The sequence below is a fragment of the Lampris incognitus genome, chromosome 21 (assembly GCF_029633865.1).
Source record: "Lampris incognitus isolate fLamInc1 chromosome 21, fLamInc1.hap2, whole genome shotgun sequence".
In the NCBI taxonomy this organism is placed as follows: Eukaryota; Metazoa; Chordata; class Actinopteri; order Lampriformes; family Lampridae; genus Lampris; species Lampris incognitus.
The window spans coordinates 12209675-12227044 of NC_079231.1; the positions used below are offsets into that span (position 1 = coordinate 12209675).

At 45.8% G+C, this 17370-nt stretch overlaps 1 protein-coding gene across 1 annotated transcript in view; it reads right to left on the minus strand.

Annotated features, from left to right (window-relative positions):
* Positions 1-17370, minus strand: part of LOC130131326 (glycerol-3-phosphate dehydrogenase, mitochondrial-like) — a 39692-nt gene that overhangs the window by 3758 nt on the left and 18564 nt on the right. The window contains exons 7-16 of the mRNA XM_056300980.1: positions 16023-16187; positions 13813-13957; positions 11863-12056; positions 11201-11335; positions 10821-10996; positions 7834-7965; positions 6278-6436; positions 3931-4043; positions 3532-3610; positions 3252-3350 (exon numbers count right to left, since the gene is read on the minus strand). Of these exons, the coding sequence (XP_056156955.1) occupies positions 3252-3350; positions 3532-3610; positions 3931-4043; positions 6278-6436; positions 7834-7965; positions 10821-10996; positions 11201-11335; positions 11863-12056; positions 13813-13957; positions 16023-16187 (1397 nt within the window). The remainder of the gene's footprint in view (positions 1-3251; positions 3351-3531; positions 3611-3930; positions 4044-6277; positions 6437-7833; positions 7966-10820; positions 10997-11200; positions 11336-11862; positions 12057-13812; positions 13958-16022; positions 16188-17370) is intronic.

Below are 17370 nucleotides of genomic sequence, written 5' to 3' on the forward strand. Positions count from 1 at the left end.
TCTCCTTTTTTATTAATTTTCTGCTGTATTTTCGGTTGTACGATCGGCACACATGCTCCTGTCTTCAATGAGTCTCCAAGGTCAAATGAAGGTTGAGTGAGTGAGAAAGGGGCTCCTTTCCATTTGGAAGACATGTAATCTGTACACGTCCACCACGGAGCCGCTGCTGTTACCCAGTGTGAAGAAGTACAAGTGGGGGATGAAAGCGTCGGCCTGTTTTTCCGGCCATGGCAGCCGTCGTGGCCGAGGTCTGGCAGCATGGTGGAGGAAGCGGGCGCTGAGCAGACCCCCCTAATGAAGACCTGGAAGTTTCCTATAATGAATCTCTTCTAGTCTTATGGTTAAGCCAGGAAGTAATTTAGAGGTGGACCTGGATGCACTTCAGCCCTGATTACGAAACTCGTTGACGGAGACGCTCTTCTCTAATTAGTTTCATCTCAAAGGATCTGCTGGGTGCACTCAGACGAGGCTTCACACCTCCAGCCCGCAGGTCGGCTATGAACCAGAGGAGGTGGTTTTTTCACATCTCACAGGTGGACAGGACAGCAGAATGAACAGAGAGAGAGAGCCAGCGAGAGAGAGAGAGCAACAGAGACAGACAGACACAAAGAGAAAGAGACAGACAAGAGAGCGAGAGAGAGTGACAGACAGAGAGATAGACAGACACAAAAAGAGAGAGAGACAGAGAAAGAGAGTGAAACAGAGACAGAGACAGAAAGAGAGAGGGAGAGAGAGAGAGAGAGAGAGAGAGAGAGAGAGAGAGAGAGAGATAGAGAGATAGAGAGAGAGAGAGCAGGTTTTTGCCTGTTTCTAATCAAAGTGTGATCATTCAACATGACGGTGCATGTGTGACATTGTCTGATGAACAGCAGGTGTGTGTGTGTGTGTGTGTGTGTGTTGTGTGCAGGACCTTTCCTTTTTCATTTTCACTGCTCTCCCCGTTTCCAGATAAACACACCATCTATCTGTTCTGTGTGAAAGCGGTGCAGAGACGGTGAGAGATGGGCGAGCTTTGGTTGTGGAGGCATTAGCCACTGTACGGTGAGAGATGGGCAAGCTTTGGTTGTGGAGGCATTAGCCACTGTACGGTGAGACATGGGCAAGCTTTGGTTGTGGAGGCGTTAGCCGCTGTACGGTGAGAGATGGGCGAGCTTTGGTTGTGGAGGCGTTAGCCGCTCTATGATGAGAGATGGGCGAGCTTTGGTTGTGGAGGCATTATCTGCGGTATGGTGAGAGGTGGGCGAGCTTTGGTTGTGGAGGCGTTAGCTGCTCTATGATGAGAGATGGGCGAGCTTTGGTTGTGGAGGCGTTAGCCGCTGTATGGTGAGAGGCGGCCGAGCTTTGGTTGTGGAGGCATTAGCCGCTGTATGGTGAGAGGCGGCCGAGCTTTGGTTGTGGAGGCATTAGCCGCTCTATGATGAGAGATGGGCGAGCTTTGGTTGTGGAGGCGTTAGCTGCTGTATGGTGAGAGTCGGGCGAGCTTTGGTTGTGGAGGCGTTAGCCGCTGTACGGTGAGAGATGGGCAAGCTTTGGTTGTGGAGGCGTTAGCTGCTCTATGATGAGAGATTGGCATGCTTTGGCTGTGGAGGCATTAGCCGCTGTACGGTGAGAGATGGGGGAGCTTTGGTTGTGGAGGCGTTAGCTGCTGTGCGATGCGCAACCATCTAGGCTGTTGAGGGAGTTTTGGTGAGTTTGAGTTGCCTTTTGGTGTCACAGACAAAATTTGACAAAACATCCATGAGGAAATATGTATGTGATAAAGCCAGTCCACCAGTCCGTCTGGTTGGTGGTGCTGGCTGGCAGATGGATCAGTTGACTGATGGAATGGAATCGCCTCTGTGGTTATGAATGGCTGCCTTGTTTCAAGAACCAGTTAATACAAATAACTGTGGGACTCATGAGACCATATGACTAGATTTTGAGTCCAAACACACTTTTCCTCTTTGTATTGACTGGTTTTAAAGCTACAGCCAGGGAATTTCCGGTGGTTTCCTCCATTCACACGTACATGGACACACAAGACATGACACACTGACTTCTGTCCTCCGGGAGAGCGGAGGACTTCATTTATTTTACCTTAAACTACGTCATCTCACTAACATGGCTCTTTTATTCATTTATGGGTTTATTATTTCATCACTCTCCGTTGTCCATATAACTACCACATGGCTGATGGACTTCCTTCTCTGCAGACTGGGAGTAAACCTCTCTGTTCGAGGTCAGTCCTTTCTCCAGACTTTTTTTGCATAAGCTCTCACTTTTACTGGTTAACAAATCTCTCACTTCAGAAAAATGTCTTCTGTGTACAAGTTCAGGATTGACGCCTTATGAATGGTTCACTCATTCCAGTAAAACCGTCCTGATACGGCAATCTGACGAATTTGATCAAACTGCTGTCATTTAGTGACGTTTCCGCCAGCGTTACTCAGACGTGAGTCACCAAACTGCTGACGTGACTATTGTGGAACATCGACTCTGGCTCACATTCACCCATAAATGTAAAATTGCGGGCGTCCGGGTAGCACAGCTATTCCATTGCCTACCAATACGAGGATCGCCGGTTCGAATCCCCATGTTACCTCCGGCTTGGTCGGGTGTCCCTACAGACACAATTGGCTGTGTCTGCGGGTGACAAGCCGGATGTGGGTATGTGTCCTGGTTGTTGCACTAGCGCCTCCTCTGGTCAGTCGGGGCACCTGTTCAGGGGGGAGGAGGAACTGGGGGGAATAGCATGATCCTCCCATGCGCTATGTCCCCCTGGCGAAACTCCTCACTGTCAAGTGAAAAGAAGCGGCTGGTGACTCCATATGTATTGGAGGAGGCATGTGGTAGTCTGCAGCCCTCCCCGGATCAGTAGAGGGGGTTGAGCAGCGACTGGGACAGCTCGGAAGAGTGGGGTATTTGGACAGGAAAAGTAAAATTGCCGTATGATTTACGTATTAGTCTGCATGTGTGAACAGGATGTAACAGACACAGGAAACTGTGCCCTCCCGGCCAGTGTGACTTTACAGACCAGTTCTGAAGAAGAACAGCATGAAGACGCTGCTTTAACCAGAGACAACATCTGAACATCTAGCCCGTTTTACCACAACACACAGCAGGAGAGAAACTGATGCCTGCACATGGATGGATGGATCCCACTGAACAAAATGAAGCCAAAACGTGTGTGTGTGTGTGTGTGTGTGTGTGTGTGTGTGTGTGTGTGTGTGTGTGTGTGTGTGTGTGTGTGTGTGTGTTCATGCTTTACAAACCTGTAGGAACTCGTCGATTTCCACCTGTCCATTCTTGTTGAGGTCCACCTCGTTGAGAATTTCATGGAGCGTGTTCTCGTCAATCTGCACATTGATGTTCTGCGATCAAGGAGAGAAGACGCTGTGATGTACAGCACATAACAGACATGGACCAGGAAAGAAAGAAGAAAGGCAGAGAGTCAGAGAGAGAGACACAGAGACAGAGACAGAAAAAAGAAGGAAAAAGAGACGAGAGCAAACAAACAAGCACAGATAAAGCGGTGTAGAGAGACGGACTCACGTTCAGGACACACTGGACGTCCACTGTGGTGATGAAGCCTTTACGCTCTTTGTCAAACTTGTGGAAGCGCTTCTTGTACCTGTCAATCAAATGATCAGATGAACAGAAATGTAAACTGCCTTTTCAATTTATCAAAATCAACCCCAAACTACAATGTCTTCATGAGGACACAGACTGTGAACAGGACTTGGATGTAACAGGAATCAGGAGAGTCCAGCTTCAACAGAGAAGCTGCCTGCATCACTAGTAATGCTTAATTAACCAGTTCACCAGTCGACCTGTCAATCAGTCAACCAGTTAACCATTTCACTGATCTTAAGATGCTCCTCATCCCGGTGGGAGATGTTTTATCATTACTCATCATCACCAGCGAGCAGCTGGAGGAACAGCAAGGATTACCTGACCACTTCCTGGTAGTCCAGCGTGATCTCAGACATCTTGGTCAGCTGTTCAGAGCGTGACCTGTAGCCCATCTCCAGATAGAGGAACTTCTTTGCCGCTTCTAGCTCTGCCTGCAGGTACAAATTCAGAGATCTGCGCATTATCGTACCGTCTGAATGAACGTATGTAATCTCTGCTTTGTTCACCCCATCCTCTGTTTCCACAGTGATGACAGAGGATAGAGGAAGTTCAAGATGAGCGATCACATAATTGTATTTGGCCAATTACCCCACTCTTCCGAGCCGTCCCAGTCGCTGCTCCACCCCCTCTGCCGATCCGGGGAGGGCTGCAGACTACCACATGCCTCCTCCGATACATGTGGAGTCCCCAGCCGTTTCTTTTCACCTGACAATGAGGAGTTTCACCAGGGGGATGTAGCACATGGGAGGATCACGCTATTCCCCCCAGTTCCCCCTCCCCTCAAACAGGCACCCTGACTGACCAAAGGAGGCACTAGTGCAGCAACCAGGACACATACTCACATCCGGCTTCCCACCCGCACGCAGCCAACTGTGTAGGGATGCCTGACCAAGGCGGCGGTAACACAGGGATTCAAACCGGCGATCCCTGTGTTGGCAGGCAACAGAATAGACCACTACGCTATCTGGACACCCTTTTTATAAAATAAATATGAATATATAGAAAGCATTAACACAGAGCGAAGAACTGCTAACATCCCCCACAAAGAGTTGGCATGACAACAGACGAAGCATGGGGGAAGTGTGTGCTGGTTAAAGGCAGTCACCAGTGCATGACGGACGGGTCTTAGAAAATTTTACCCAGCATTCACCCTGATGTGAACTAAGCCACCTACAACGGCCTTTCTATTTTCTTTAGGTTTTCGCTATCTCTCTCTCTCTCTCTCTCTCTCTCTCACACACACACACACACACACACACACACACACACACACACACACACACACACACACATACACACACACACACACAAAAAACAAACAACGTCCTCCCCTTGGGAGAGGATAAAGGGTGGGACCTCACTATTGTGTTCTGATCTGAGAATAACCTCTGGCTGAGTGTCGAGGCTCATCAGGGATTACAGCGTTTCTTCAACCGAACAGGTTTTCTGAGAAACCCACAGCTTTGCTACAACTCACAACTAGGTTAGGACAAATGAATACAGTCGAAATTAGAAGTAATTCATCCATTTTCTTTACCTGCCTGTTTCTGAGGTTGGAACCTATTCTGGATGGGTCATGGGCACATCGGACGCAGGGCCAACACAAAGACACATAATCACTCACAAACAAGAGCCATTCTTATCTATGGGCTATACAGAATCTCAAATTCACCTGAGAAGCATGGACACTGGAGCATCCACAGGGAAATCCACACAAACACAGGGTGGACAGACACATTGCACACTGGCAGGCTGTTTACCACTAAGATACCACCCACATCCATTTGACATCAGCTGAATCAAAATAAACAGACTGATTTGGCACTGTGACATTTGATTGGTTATAAAGCTGCCACAGATAAAGGCCATGGGACCATGCTGCAAAAAACGCCCATGCACCAGGTCTTAAAGGATCATTTCCATTTTTTTTTCCAACCTGGGTCTTATATTCCTAGTTTTTTCCATTGGTCATATCAGTTATTACCTTATTTTACTACTGGCTTCATTTGGTAGATGTTGGACATGGAACACGGCTGGACTCAGCTTTACAGCAGTGTCTTATGGGACAAGTGAACAGGAGTGGTTAAACAACAACCCCCCTGGATGGTTACTACTACCTATGCTAAGTATAGGCTGCTACTTCCTGCAGGAAGAACCAGGAAGTAGATGGGCCATGTCATTGATCATATTGGACATCTCACATCATAACTTTTAACCTTCACTTCCAAATACCTGGTTTAGGTAATTGGGTTACATTGGACTTGTTGAAACATGTCTGACGCTCCTGTTCACTTGTCCCACAAGACACCGCTGACAACGATGACAAAAACTACAGGATTAAGACCCAGGTTGTAAAAAACCAAGTTGTCCTTGGTTGTTCCTTAAAACAGGTGAAACAGTCCGACGGGCATGTGAGACGGTTCCACTTGTTCCTGGTGCAGTTCCACTTGTTTGGAGAATTTTCAACGTAAGTGCCATGTAAGGCAGGTCACATCCCGATGATTTAAGACATTGAGAAAGTAATTTAGTGTGAGAGACAGTAGGAGTTATTTCAGCACATACATTTTCAGACCCAGTCCACGGTGATGTGACTTGTTTGGACATGGGTTTTAATTTTTGGCCATTGCCATAGCTAGTAAACTGTTAAATCCCCAAATTAGCATACCGTCCTTCTCTCCTGGCTCCAGCCCAGCTGGTTTCCCATGATCTCCACGATGCGCGGCAGGGCCTCGTCAGCCGCCTGCACGTTCAGGAAGCCCAGACGGGTACGCCGCGCAATGATGTCGATGGCAGTGCAGGCGTACTCCTTGATGGCGTACTGCACCTGTAGAAAGGACAGAGGACACGGAGGGGAAGACTCAGTCTTTCTGAGGGTAATTTACTGGTTGCTGTGAGGAAATCCTCTGTTTGCTCTTCTTTTTCTGTGACAGGCCACAGTGTGAAACCAGCTACAGGATAAACTGGTTTTTGTGTGTCTTTTAATAGTTTTTGTCTGTGATGGTGTGTTGAAACAAAATGGATCCCTCTGCTGGTATCCAGATGTCCGCTGACTGGAGCGCATCACATATTTGTCAGTAAAAACAGATGGAGACTCGGTACTCGATAAATGGCATTGGATTGAGTTTTGTGTTGTTTACGTGGCACCAGAGCCGACAGTTTATTCAATCTTATATCCACACCAGTCAGCGTCACATTCTGCTTTCTGTTCCATCTTGAAACAAGACGTGTTTATGAGAGGAAAGTTACACAAATCAAAACCTGAAAAATTATTAATTATTCTTAAAACTTTCATCAAGTTAAGTTTGTAGGTCTGGTTATATAAGATGTATTTAAAGATACATAATATCCCCCCCCGCCCCCTTTCTCCCCAATTGTATTTGGCCAATCACCTCACTAATCCGAGCCATCCCAGTCGCTGCTCCACCCCCTCTGCTGATCCGGGGAGGGCTGCAGACTCCCACATGCCTCCTCCCATACATCCACATGTATCAGAGAAGTCACCAGCCGCTTCTTTTCACCTGACAGTGAGGAGTTTTTCATCAGGGGGACGTAGCGCGTGGGAGGATCACGCTACTCCCCCCAGTTCCCCCTCCCCACTGAACAGGCGCCCCGACCAACCAGAGGAGGTGTTAGTGCAGCAACCAGGACACATACCCACACCCGGCTTCCCTCCTGCAGACACGGCCAACTGTGTCTGTAGGGACGCCCGACCAAGCCGGAGGTAGCACGGGGATTCGAACAGCCGATCCTTGTGTTGGTAGGCAATGGAATAGACCGCTACACTACCCGGACGCCCACAAGATACATAATTGACATAGGGGACATCATCTAAAATAACTTTCTCGTTTAAGGGTTAATCGCTTGTTTTTTGCCTGTTTCTTGAAAGGTGCCATTGTTCCATGTCCACTGTCCATACTGAGCCGAGTACGACACTTTAAGTATCAGCCCATACCGAGTACCGGTCTGATCCATTACTTTACTGAACAGTGCAGGTTTAGACCATTACTTTGGGGTTAATGAGCAAAATAATTAAGAAAGAATCTGTTTGTTTTCATCATTTAAGAAATACAGGCGTCAGTGTTCCAAAAATGTAGCAAAGCAACCCATTTTGTTTTTATTTATCACGTTACTAATGGTTTTTGGTGTTGGATTTCAGTCTGATACCAGTATCGGAATAAGTGTCTAATATGTATATCTATTTTTAAAGTGGGTGTGTTGTACCTCGCTCTCGATGTAAGGGAACTCTGACACCAGCCTCTTTCCAACTATCGGCCATCTCTTCCCAGTCACCCGTGCCATCTTGGCCACATCGAATGCCTTTCCTCCGTACGTGGAAGCCAAATGCTGGGCGACCTGCGGAGCCCGACAGGAAGACAGGATTCACTGTCAGTTACTGTTCATAGGACAAACTCAGCTTGTCAAGACAGCAGAGAAAACAATGCAGCGTATTCAACTTGAAATATGAATATTCAGCCATTAAGCCAGTTCCAAACCTGGTACCGGGATTGTACCATACTAGAATTATAACGTATTTATAATTATAACATCAGTCATAGTAAACGAAGAAACAACACTGCAATGGATCTGCAACTAGACTAGAAACATTTACATTCATAAATAAACCATCACACATGTATTATTAGCACTGATACCTATGCAGACACTACTGATAACTGTACTATTACCACTAATAATAATAATAATTATGTTCTGTTTTTCCTGCCATTCTTACTAGCATCAGTGTTAGCTTAACTGTCAGTGCTAGTATAAACAACGGTGTTAGTGTTATAACTCGTATTTTAATTAGTTTCAAGGTATTTATTAAACGTTTTCATAAACAAGACTGCTTTCCTTACAACTTATTTATCTCATGTCTGGTTATGAATGTGGTAAAGCAGTTGAAATACGGCAGGTGGGGGAGGCGATGCTAACAGCTAACACCACACACTCTAATGGTGGCGCCTTGTTAACAATATGCAGATGATTGATTTGATCTCGTCAGAGCCAAACGATAAGCGCCGGTGACCGTTTTGTCGATGAGATGTCATATGTTTGGAGACAACAAAAGGGCTATTTGCTATTCAGATCGTTGGCTTGCCCATCATGCGAAAGGGCAAATGCTGTCCAAATATCAACTGTGACCTTTAGGATTATTCCAGAAACAGCGGAGCCGGAGCAGCTCCTCTAATGAGGGCTGCAGCCGCAGCCGCTCAGCTTCTTGGTACACACTTTTATTAGATTTAATTAAAACGCACCACAGATTACTGGATGGACGGTGTGTTTTGATGTTAATTGTAAAATGCCATAGAAAACAGGATGTTTCAGCTAGATATGTCTATTACACTGCGGCTAAATTACACTCTGCAGAAACTGCTTTATCTTAACATTTCACTGAATCTAACTTTTCCCAACAACAATAAAAAAACAATCTGCAAGTGTGGGCAGATTATTCCACCTGCTTCTAATATAGATAGCGCTAAAGCATAGATTTTCATGAATCAATGCTAGCCGGATGGTCTGAGAGGACGGTATGCAAACAGCAGATTTCCCTAATTAATTCCTCTTCCTCTCATTAAATGTGTGTGAGTTAGTGAAGTCAGCTGATGTACTGTTAGAAACATATGCAGCTCAATGGCAACTAGCTGAACAGCCCTGCTGTGAGGCACTCCACACTAAAAACATCCATCCACCACATTTGTAACATGACCACTACTACTAGTACTACTACTAGTACTACTACTACTACTACTACTACTAATAATAATAATAATACTACACCCGTGCTGGTAAGATAAAGAGATCAGCCTGGAAAAGGGCTGGATGTAGTACATATGTAAATAAATAACGTATGGCAGTCTGAGGACGGATGTCCTTGCCTGCCTAAGTGTTTGTTTCCTTATTATGTGGAACTGGCACATGGGAAGGACAATGTGTCAGCCCTGTGATGGCCCGGTGGTCTGTCCAGGGTGTCTCCCCGCCTGCCGCCAAATGACTGCTGGGATAGGCTCCAGCATCCCGCAACCCTAATTGGGATAAGTGGCTTGGATAATGGACGGATGGACTACCACTACTACTACTCATAACAATAATAATAATAAGTTATTTATGTGGTACTTCTCTAAAACAAAGTTACAAATTGCTTTACATTGAATCAGCTTGGCAAACTGACAAGAAATTAGATCGGTCAATATATCTGGATATAATATGGATATAATATGGATATAACGTGTACATATAGTAGTGATCTGGATATAATGTGAATATAATGCGGATATAATGTGTATATATGGTGATCTGGATATAATGTGGATACAATGTGAATATGTGGTGATGTGAGACTAGGTGTGTTGTGGGATTGTGTTGGGGTAACATGGTGATATAAGTTAAATGTTGTCATGTCCTAGTCTTAAAGGCTGCATTACAGTAAAGTGAGACACTTTACTGAACCTATTCCACTGTTTTAGTGACATGAACAATGAACGTCTACCTGCTTGGTCATCATATCCACATTACTAATGATCATTTATCATCATGTTCTGCTGTGAAAATATCTTATGTAAGCACCAATAGACATCCCTAAATATCATCACGTTATTGATATGGAGGTGTTCAGTCATGAATTTTAATTTTGTCAATAACCCCAGTTCCCACAGGAAATGACAGCATTTCATCAGGTGCTTGGTTACCCTGCCACTGACTTTCTGTACATGAAGCTCCATACAAACTCTGCACACTAGCAGCAGTGTCTTCAATTCCAGCTGTATTCACATATATTAAGACAAAGTCAAAAATAACAACCACTCAGACAAAAAACACCCATATTCACTATCCATAGCTTTCTACTATATAACTAACAGTAGATGTTAATAACTGACATTAATATGAAACGTCATTTTCGTCAGTTTGCCAAGCTGTATATCCTCCATTTAAAACATGCAAAATAAATCTGTGGTATTTATCCAAAGACATTAATTAATTCAAGAGTACAGTTTTCCCCTTTTTTGATTTTTGGACTGACTTATGTGAAATTGATGCACCAGTAAAGCCTATTTTTCTACACATCTAATAACCATATGGTCACTCTCAGTGTTTATGTAGAATCAGAAAAAGAAATAAATTGATTGTAAGCCCTGGACAGTGGAAACATAGCGATAATAATAAAAATAATTACCAAACACCAATGTAGTGTGTCTACGGGTGTGTCTGACCTCATTTTCCAGGCCGTAGTCCTGGACCAGGCGGATGTAAAGGGTGGGAGTCCAGTCTTTGCCTCCTTCCAGCTTTAGACCCACAGTCTTACTGGGTCCTGCTGTGAGGCCGTGGGCTTTGATGGCAGCGTCCAGTGTCTCCTCAGCCATGGACCGATAGGTGGTCCACTTCCCACCTGGACACACACAGACGGACACACACACAGACGGACACACACACACACACACACACACACACACACAAACACACACACACACACACACACAATTTGTCTCTCTCTTGCTCTCTGTTCTCACAAAATACCACACGAGCATGCACAATGCGCACACACACACACACCATATCACATGACCAAGCTAATGTTGTCGTGTGCACAGACCTGCAATTGTGACGAGACCGCTGTCGCTGATGTTGACGATGTGGTTCCTGCAGATGGACTGTGTGTCTTTTGAGTTTGGGTCAGTCACCAGGGGCCGGATGCCACTCCACGCTGCAAGAACATCCCCACGACGCACTGTGGACACCAGGAAGACAACGCAGTATGGGCACAACAAAAACCACCAATCCATACAATGCTGAGTTTAACCATCAGAGGAAAGGATTAGGGCTGAGTTCACATATCAGCACATGTTCAACCAGACAGGGAGGGACAAGTTAGTAACATCTGACAGTATACACTCTCTCAACCCCCACCCCCCCCGTGTATTTTTATTGTTTTTCTTATTGTGTGTGTGTGTGCATCCATGTATGCATATATGTCTGTATTTCCCTCCGCGTCATTTTCATAATGCATTTATTAATATCCAGTTATTATTATGATCACATTCACTTATCCCCTTCAGCTTCAAGTAACGTGTAAGGTCTAGTGTCTCATGCTATGTTGTGTAAAAAATAAATAGAGATGAAATGCCATTGTTGTGTTGAGTTGCTATGATAATCTACATGCACACAGCTCTCCTTGAGCATCACTGCATCACAGCAACATAACCAGGGGTGAGGGAGGAGGAGGAAGAGGGGGGAGGCTCCTGAATATGGCCGTACCTTCAACGTCAGGACTGAGGTAGTTGCGGACCTCCCTCAGGATGAAGTTGATGTCCTCCTCTCGGGGGATGGGGTGAGCCGTCACGCTGGTGGGCGAGTCAGTGGTCCCGGCGATGGTCATTTTCTCCCAGGGCAGGAAAAAGATGACCCGCCCATCACTGGTGGCCGGGTCCAAGAGACCCATGTTGTCAGGACTGAGAGAACAGAGGGGAGAGAAGACTAAGGTTATCTATTTATGTATCTAGAGTATTTATTCATCTATAGCAGAGTTGTCCAAATTCTTTCCTCTGAAGGGCCAAAAATTAATCTGGCTGGAGGGCCGCAGGCCAAAAATAAACGTTGATGTAATGGAAAATTACATTACATTAAAATCTGTTATATTTTAAAGAAAATTAGCAATCTAATCTAAAATAAAATTTCAAAATAATAAAAACAATACTCTTTAATCTGCTTAACAGTAATTTCATCAATTTGCAGAGATGATTCTCAAAAACATAAAACATCCATGCTTCTTTTTGGGATAGATAGAAACTGCAGTTTCCGTCTTTATACTATCTGGCTGCCTTTCTGTCTGCCTGGAAAAGGGGGATGTGGAGCAAATGAACTGAAGTCGCTGAAAACAGGTGGAGGAGAGGAGGGAGACACTGGTGGGGGTGGGGAGAAGAGGAGAGGAGGAGGTGAGGTGAACAAAGTGGGCGAGGAGTGAAGAGAGAGAGGAGGAGCGCCAGAAGGAACACGAAGGAGAACGAACAGAGGAGAAAAGCTGGATGAGCGAAAAAGACAGAAAGGAGAGGATGACAGAAGACAGCAGAAGGAATGAGGGAGGTGAGAGAGAGAGAGAGAGAGAGAGAGACAGAGAGAGAGAGAGAGAGAGAGAGAGAGAGAGAGAGAGAGAGAGAGAGAGAGAGAGAGAGAGAGAGAGAGAGAGAGAATGAGGTGTCTGGCATTTCTGATGCTGTTTTAAAGGGCTCGCGCTCCCTCGGGTTTCTCTCAATAAGCTTCGCTGAACTTTAAAACTCAGACTTTCACAAAAGTGCTGCAGCTGAAGCAGACTGGACTGACCCCTGGCTGAACCGCACACACGTCTATGAACGAATGAGAGCAACAAACAGACAAATGTTGCTGTGAGACAAACTAAAGCCAACTGAGATGATGGACGTCGGGACGAGGGCTTGAACAGGCGGGTGATACTGACAAAATCAAACATCATGATATGTCTGACTGAATACCTCGATATTGATAATGTGATGATGTTTTGGGGATGACTATTTACGCTTTTTTTTAACCCCCCCTCCTTTTCTCCCCAGTTGTACCCGGCTAATTACCCCACTCTTCCGAGCCGTCCCGGTCACTGCTCCACCCCCTCTGCTGATCCAGGGAGGGCTGCAGACTACCACATGTGGAGTCTCCAGCCACTTCTTTTCACCTGACAGTGAAGAGTTTCACCAGAGGGACGCAGGGGATGGGAGGATCACGCTATTCCCCCCAGTTCCCCCTCCCCCCTGAACAGGCGCCCCAACCGACCAGAGGAGGCGCTAGTGCAGCGACCAGGACACATACCCACATCCAGCTCCCCACCCGCAGACACGGCCAATTGTGGCTGTAGGGACGCCTGACCAAGCCGGAGGTAACACGGGGATTCGAACCGGCGATCCTCATGTTGGTAGGCAACGGAATAGACCACTACGCTACCCAGACGCCTATTTATGTTGTCATAAGGTATTTACACAACATTTAAGTTATATCACCATATTACCAGAATCCCACAGCACATGTAGTCTCACATCACCAGATGCACATTATGAATGACACTAAATGGCATGACATATAGTATATGTGTCACACACCCAGAAACACGCTAAATAACAGTGGATGACAGACTATCTTTACACCCTTCATCTGAATGAGGAAAGACTTGACAGAACAGAACAGACTAACTAGCTCTCTTACCTGTAGTAACCAGGGATGACGATGTGAACGCCGGCGCTGGGCTGACAGATGTTGTCCATTTTCTGGTTGTCCATCTTCCTCAGGGAGTCCGTGAAGGGCCCAGTGGCGTTGATCACACACTTTGCCCTCACGTCAAATTCCTCTCCTTCAAGGAACAAACACAACAGGAATAAACAGGGAGCCACAAAACCCACCGTCCGGCCATCTGAACTTTGACCTCTATTGATCTGTAAAATTATGAATTTCTCACTGCAGCAATGGACAGAAACACAAAGTCAAACATTCGGACGTCGATCTGAAGTAAATCAAACCATCCATTATCCAAACCGCTTATGCAAACTCAGGGTCATGGGATGCTGGAGCCTATCCCAGCAGTCATTGGGCGGCAGGTGGGGAGACACCCTGGACAGGCTGCCTGGCCATCACACGGCCCACATACACCCACACACACACACACACACACACACATTCACACCTAGGGACACTTTAGTACGGCTGATTCACCTTACCTACATATCTTTGGACTGTGGAAGGAAACCGGAGCACCCGGAGGAAACCCACGCAGACACGGGGAGAACATGCAAACTCCACACGGCTGACGACCCCCAAGGTTGGACTACCCCGGGGTTCGAACCCAGGACCTTCTTGCTGTGAGGCAACTGTGCTAAGCACTGCGCCGATGTGCCGCCCATAAATTAAACCATTTTTGACAAAGTTATGAAACGACTTTGACCTTTTCAGGACTGTGACCCCATGGTCAGGTCATAGGAACCACTGCTCACCTCTCCTGAAACCTTCACGTCACGACTGGTGTGCAGGTTTCACGAAAACCTGCACACCAGTCGGAGGGAAGTGGAAATGACTGGCGTGTTGAGGAGGATGAGAAGTCTGCTAAGGTTTGCTTTTCTGGTTTTATTTTCCATTCAGACGGAAACACCGGCGGTGAAGACCAACAATCTGGGCCTGATGGACGTTTTGAAAAAGGTACTGTTATGTTTTGTTATTTTTATTTTTATTTCATTATTGAATGGTTTTTTTTTTGTATAAATTTATTTCTAGTTTTTCCCCTTATCCCACCTGATTAACCCAATGGCATATGGCCGGAACTCTTGTCGAATAACTCCCCTGGCTCATGTTTTCACAGGAAGGAGATAGTCATAACACCAGCTTCCTTCAAACACTGCTCTCGCTATTTTACACGCTGAAGTCTCGCATGGATTGCATTACCTTCAGGCCGTGAAGGAGACGTAAGAAGAATGCTTTCAGTTGCTTGGCTGCAGGTGCCCTTATGGGCCAGAGGGGTCGCTGGAGAACGACGAGTCCCCGAACACTACACCGATCTACACCCACTATCCCTCGGGTAAGGGTGGCCTAATGAATGCCTTACCCCGTGGACGCTCTGGCCGTGACCGGTTACGGCGAGTCTGGGATACGAACCTCCCAGCCACATGACGAGCGGACCGTAAGAAAGGCGGTTTATCTTGCTCGGCCATCAGAGCGGCCTATAGAATGCTTTTAATGCATTCTATTGTTTTATTTGAGTGTGCAATTGAGATCCTGCAAATTGTGCTCTGAATTTTAGTGAGCATATTCCTTCTGTTCTGTAGAGCATGCTGTAAACTGTCGCTGTATAAATAAAGATTACTACCGTTGTTATCATTATCATTACAGTGTGGTCTTATAATAAAATCTGTACGTCTGGCCCTGGATCTTTGTGACACTCGTTCCCTCCATCTCTCCTGTTTCCTCACATGACAGCCTCGCTAAACAAGGTGAAGAACTGTCCCCCTCAAAATCAATCAACCTTAAACACAGAACTGCACCTCTTAATTCTCTGCATAATAATTCATTTCAAAACGTGCTATTGCTGAAGGGGTGTAAGACTGTGTGATATGGTGTCTAGTTTCAATACTGTGTGCCTGGAAGCCTGCCTGCCTGCCTGTGTGCATGTGTGTGTGTGTGTGTGTGTGTGTGTGCGTGCGTCCGTGCGTGCGTGCGTGTGTTCTCACAGATGTGATAGGCTTGGCATTTACATTCCTATTTTACCTTTCAGGAATTTAACTGACGTTCTTATCTAGAGCAACTTGGAGACAACAGAGCGGTGTCTGTGTTTTGCTCAATGGTGTCCACAGCAGATGCCCAGCCCCCTAGAGATACACACACGGCGGTTACTGAACCCGTGGTCTGATGCATTCCGTGTCGCAGCTCACCTGTAATGACGTCCCTGCAGCGTGCGCCATCCACCTTCTCCTCGCCTGTCTCTGGGTTGCCTGTCTTCAGCAGACGCACCACCTCGGTGTAGTTGCTGATGGTGGCCCCGTGGCGGGCCGCGGTGAGGGCAATGGCCAGGTTCATACGGGCATCGTTGTGCTGCCCTGGATGAGGAGATGGGGAGAGAGAGAGACAGGGAGAGAGAGCAACATTAATAATCAGCATTTGTTTTTATTTGTCATGCAGATTTTTGACAATGGACTACGAGGAACATGACTCATATTTGGTACATACACACTGAAAGAGCATGTTTTTGTGCACAAAGGCGCACTTTGCAGAGATGCACCATCACAGCTACATCTTGGTGTCCTGCTGTATACACTTGCACTTTTGAAGGTACATTGGATGGGGTAAAAAAATGGGACTTGCAACAAATACTGTATTGTATTATATCTGCATAGGCGACAATCCCAGTGACAATATTTGTACTCCAAAAAGTAAAATTCTGCCCTCTCTTCTCAGAGTGTAAGATGTCACAAATCAGTACGAAAACCAAGTATATTTACAATGAAAAGGAAATAAAAAACCAGGAAAAAAATGGGTCACTTTTATATAGTGTGTGCAAAATGAATAAAATTCATGCAAAAAGTTCCTGACAAGTCAATTATAGACTAAGTAAAGGAATATGGTGTGTGGACTGTGGAGACATGTAGGTAAAGGAATATGGTGTGTGGACTGTGGAGAAATGAGGGCTCTGCTCAAAAAACGAGATTAACTAACCTGACTTACAATGAGCGGATTCATATACAAACACCCACCCAGATGGAGAAGAGGAAGAGCGTGAAAGACCTGAATAGAACAAGTGCTTTAATCATCTTCTCTTTCCTCATCTTCCTCTTACAGAGGTCAGAGGTCACGGGTCACCTCAGAGCAGCAGGTGTGGATGTGGTAGACATTCAGTGCCTTGCTCAAGTGAATGTCAACAAAACAGGAGCTTTATCTCTGGTGTTTGAAAGACCATCTGCCCGCTAACCACATCGCCATTACAACCAACCAATATCAGAGTTCAAGGGTCAAAGTGGCAGCGACATGACAATAAATGTCACAAACTGTCACCTGATGATAAGCGTTGAAAATATTCAGGAATCAGAAACACTTTGTCGTTTCATTTCATGCACTTGCGCATATGAAATGAAACGAAACGTCATTTCCCCCAGCCCACAGCAGTGCAACACAAAGACAAAAACACATCCAAAAACTACATGAACTACAAGAACACACATATCCAAACTAACACATATATCCAAACTAACACACATATCCAAATAAATAAAAATAAAAAATCAC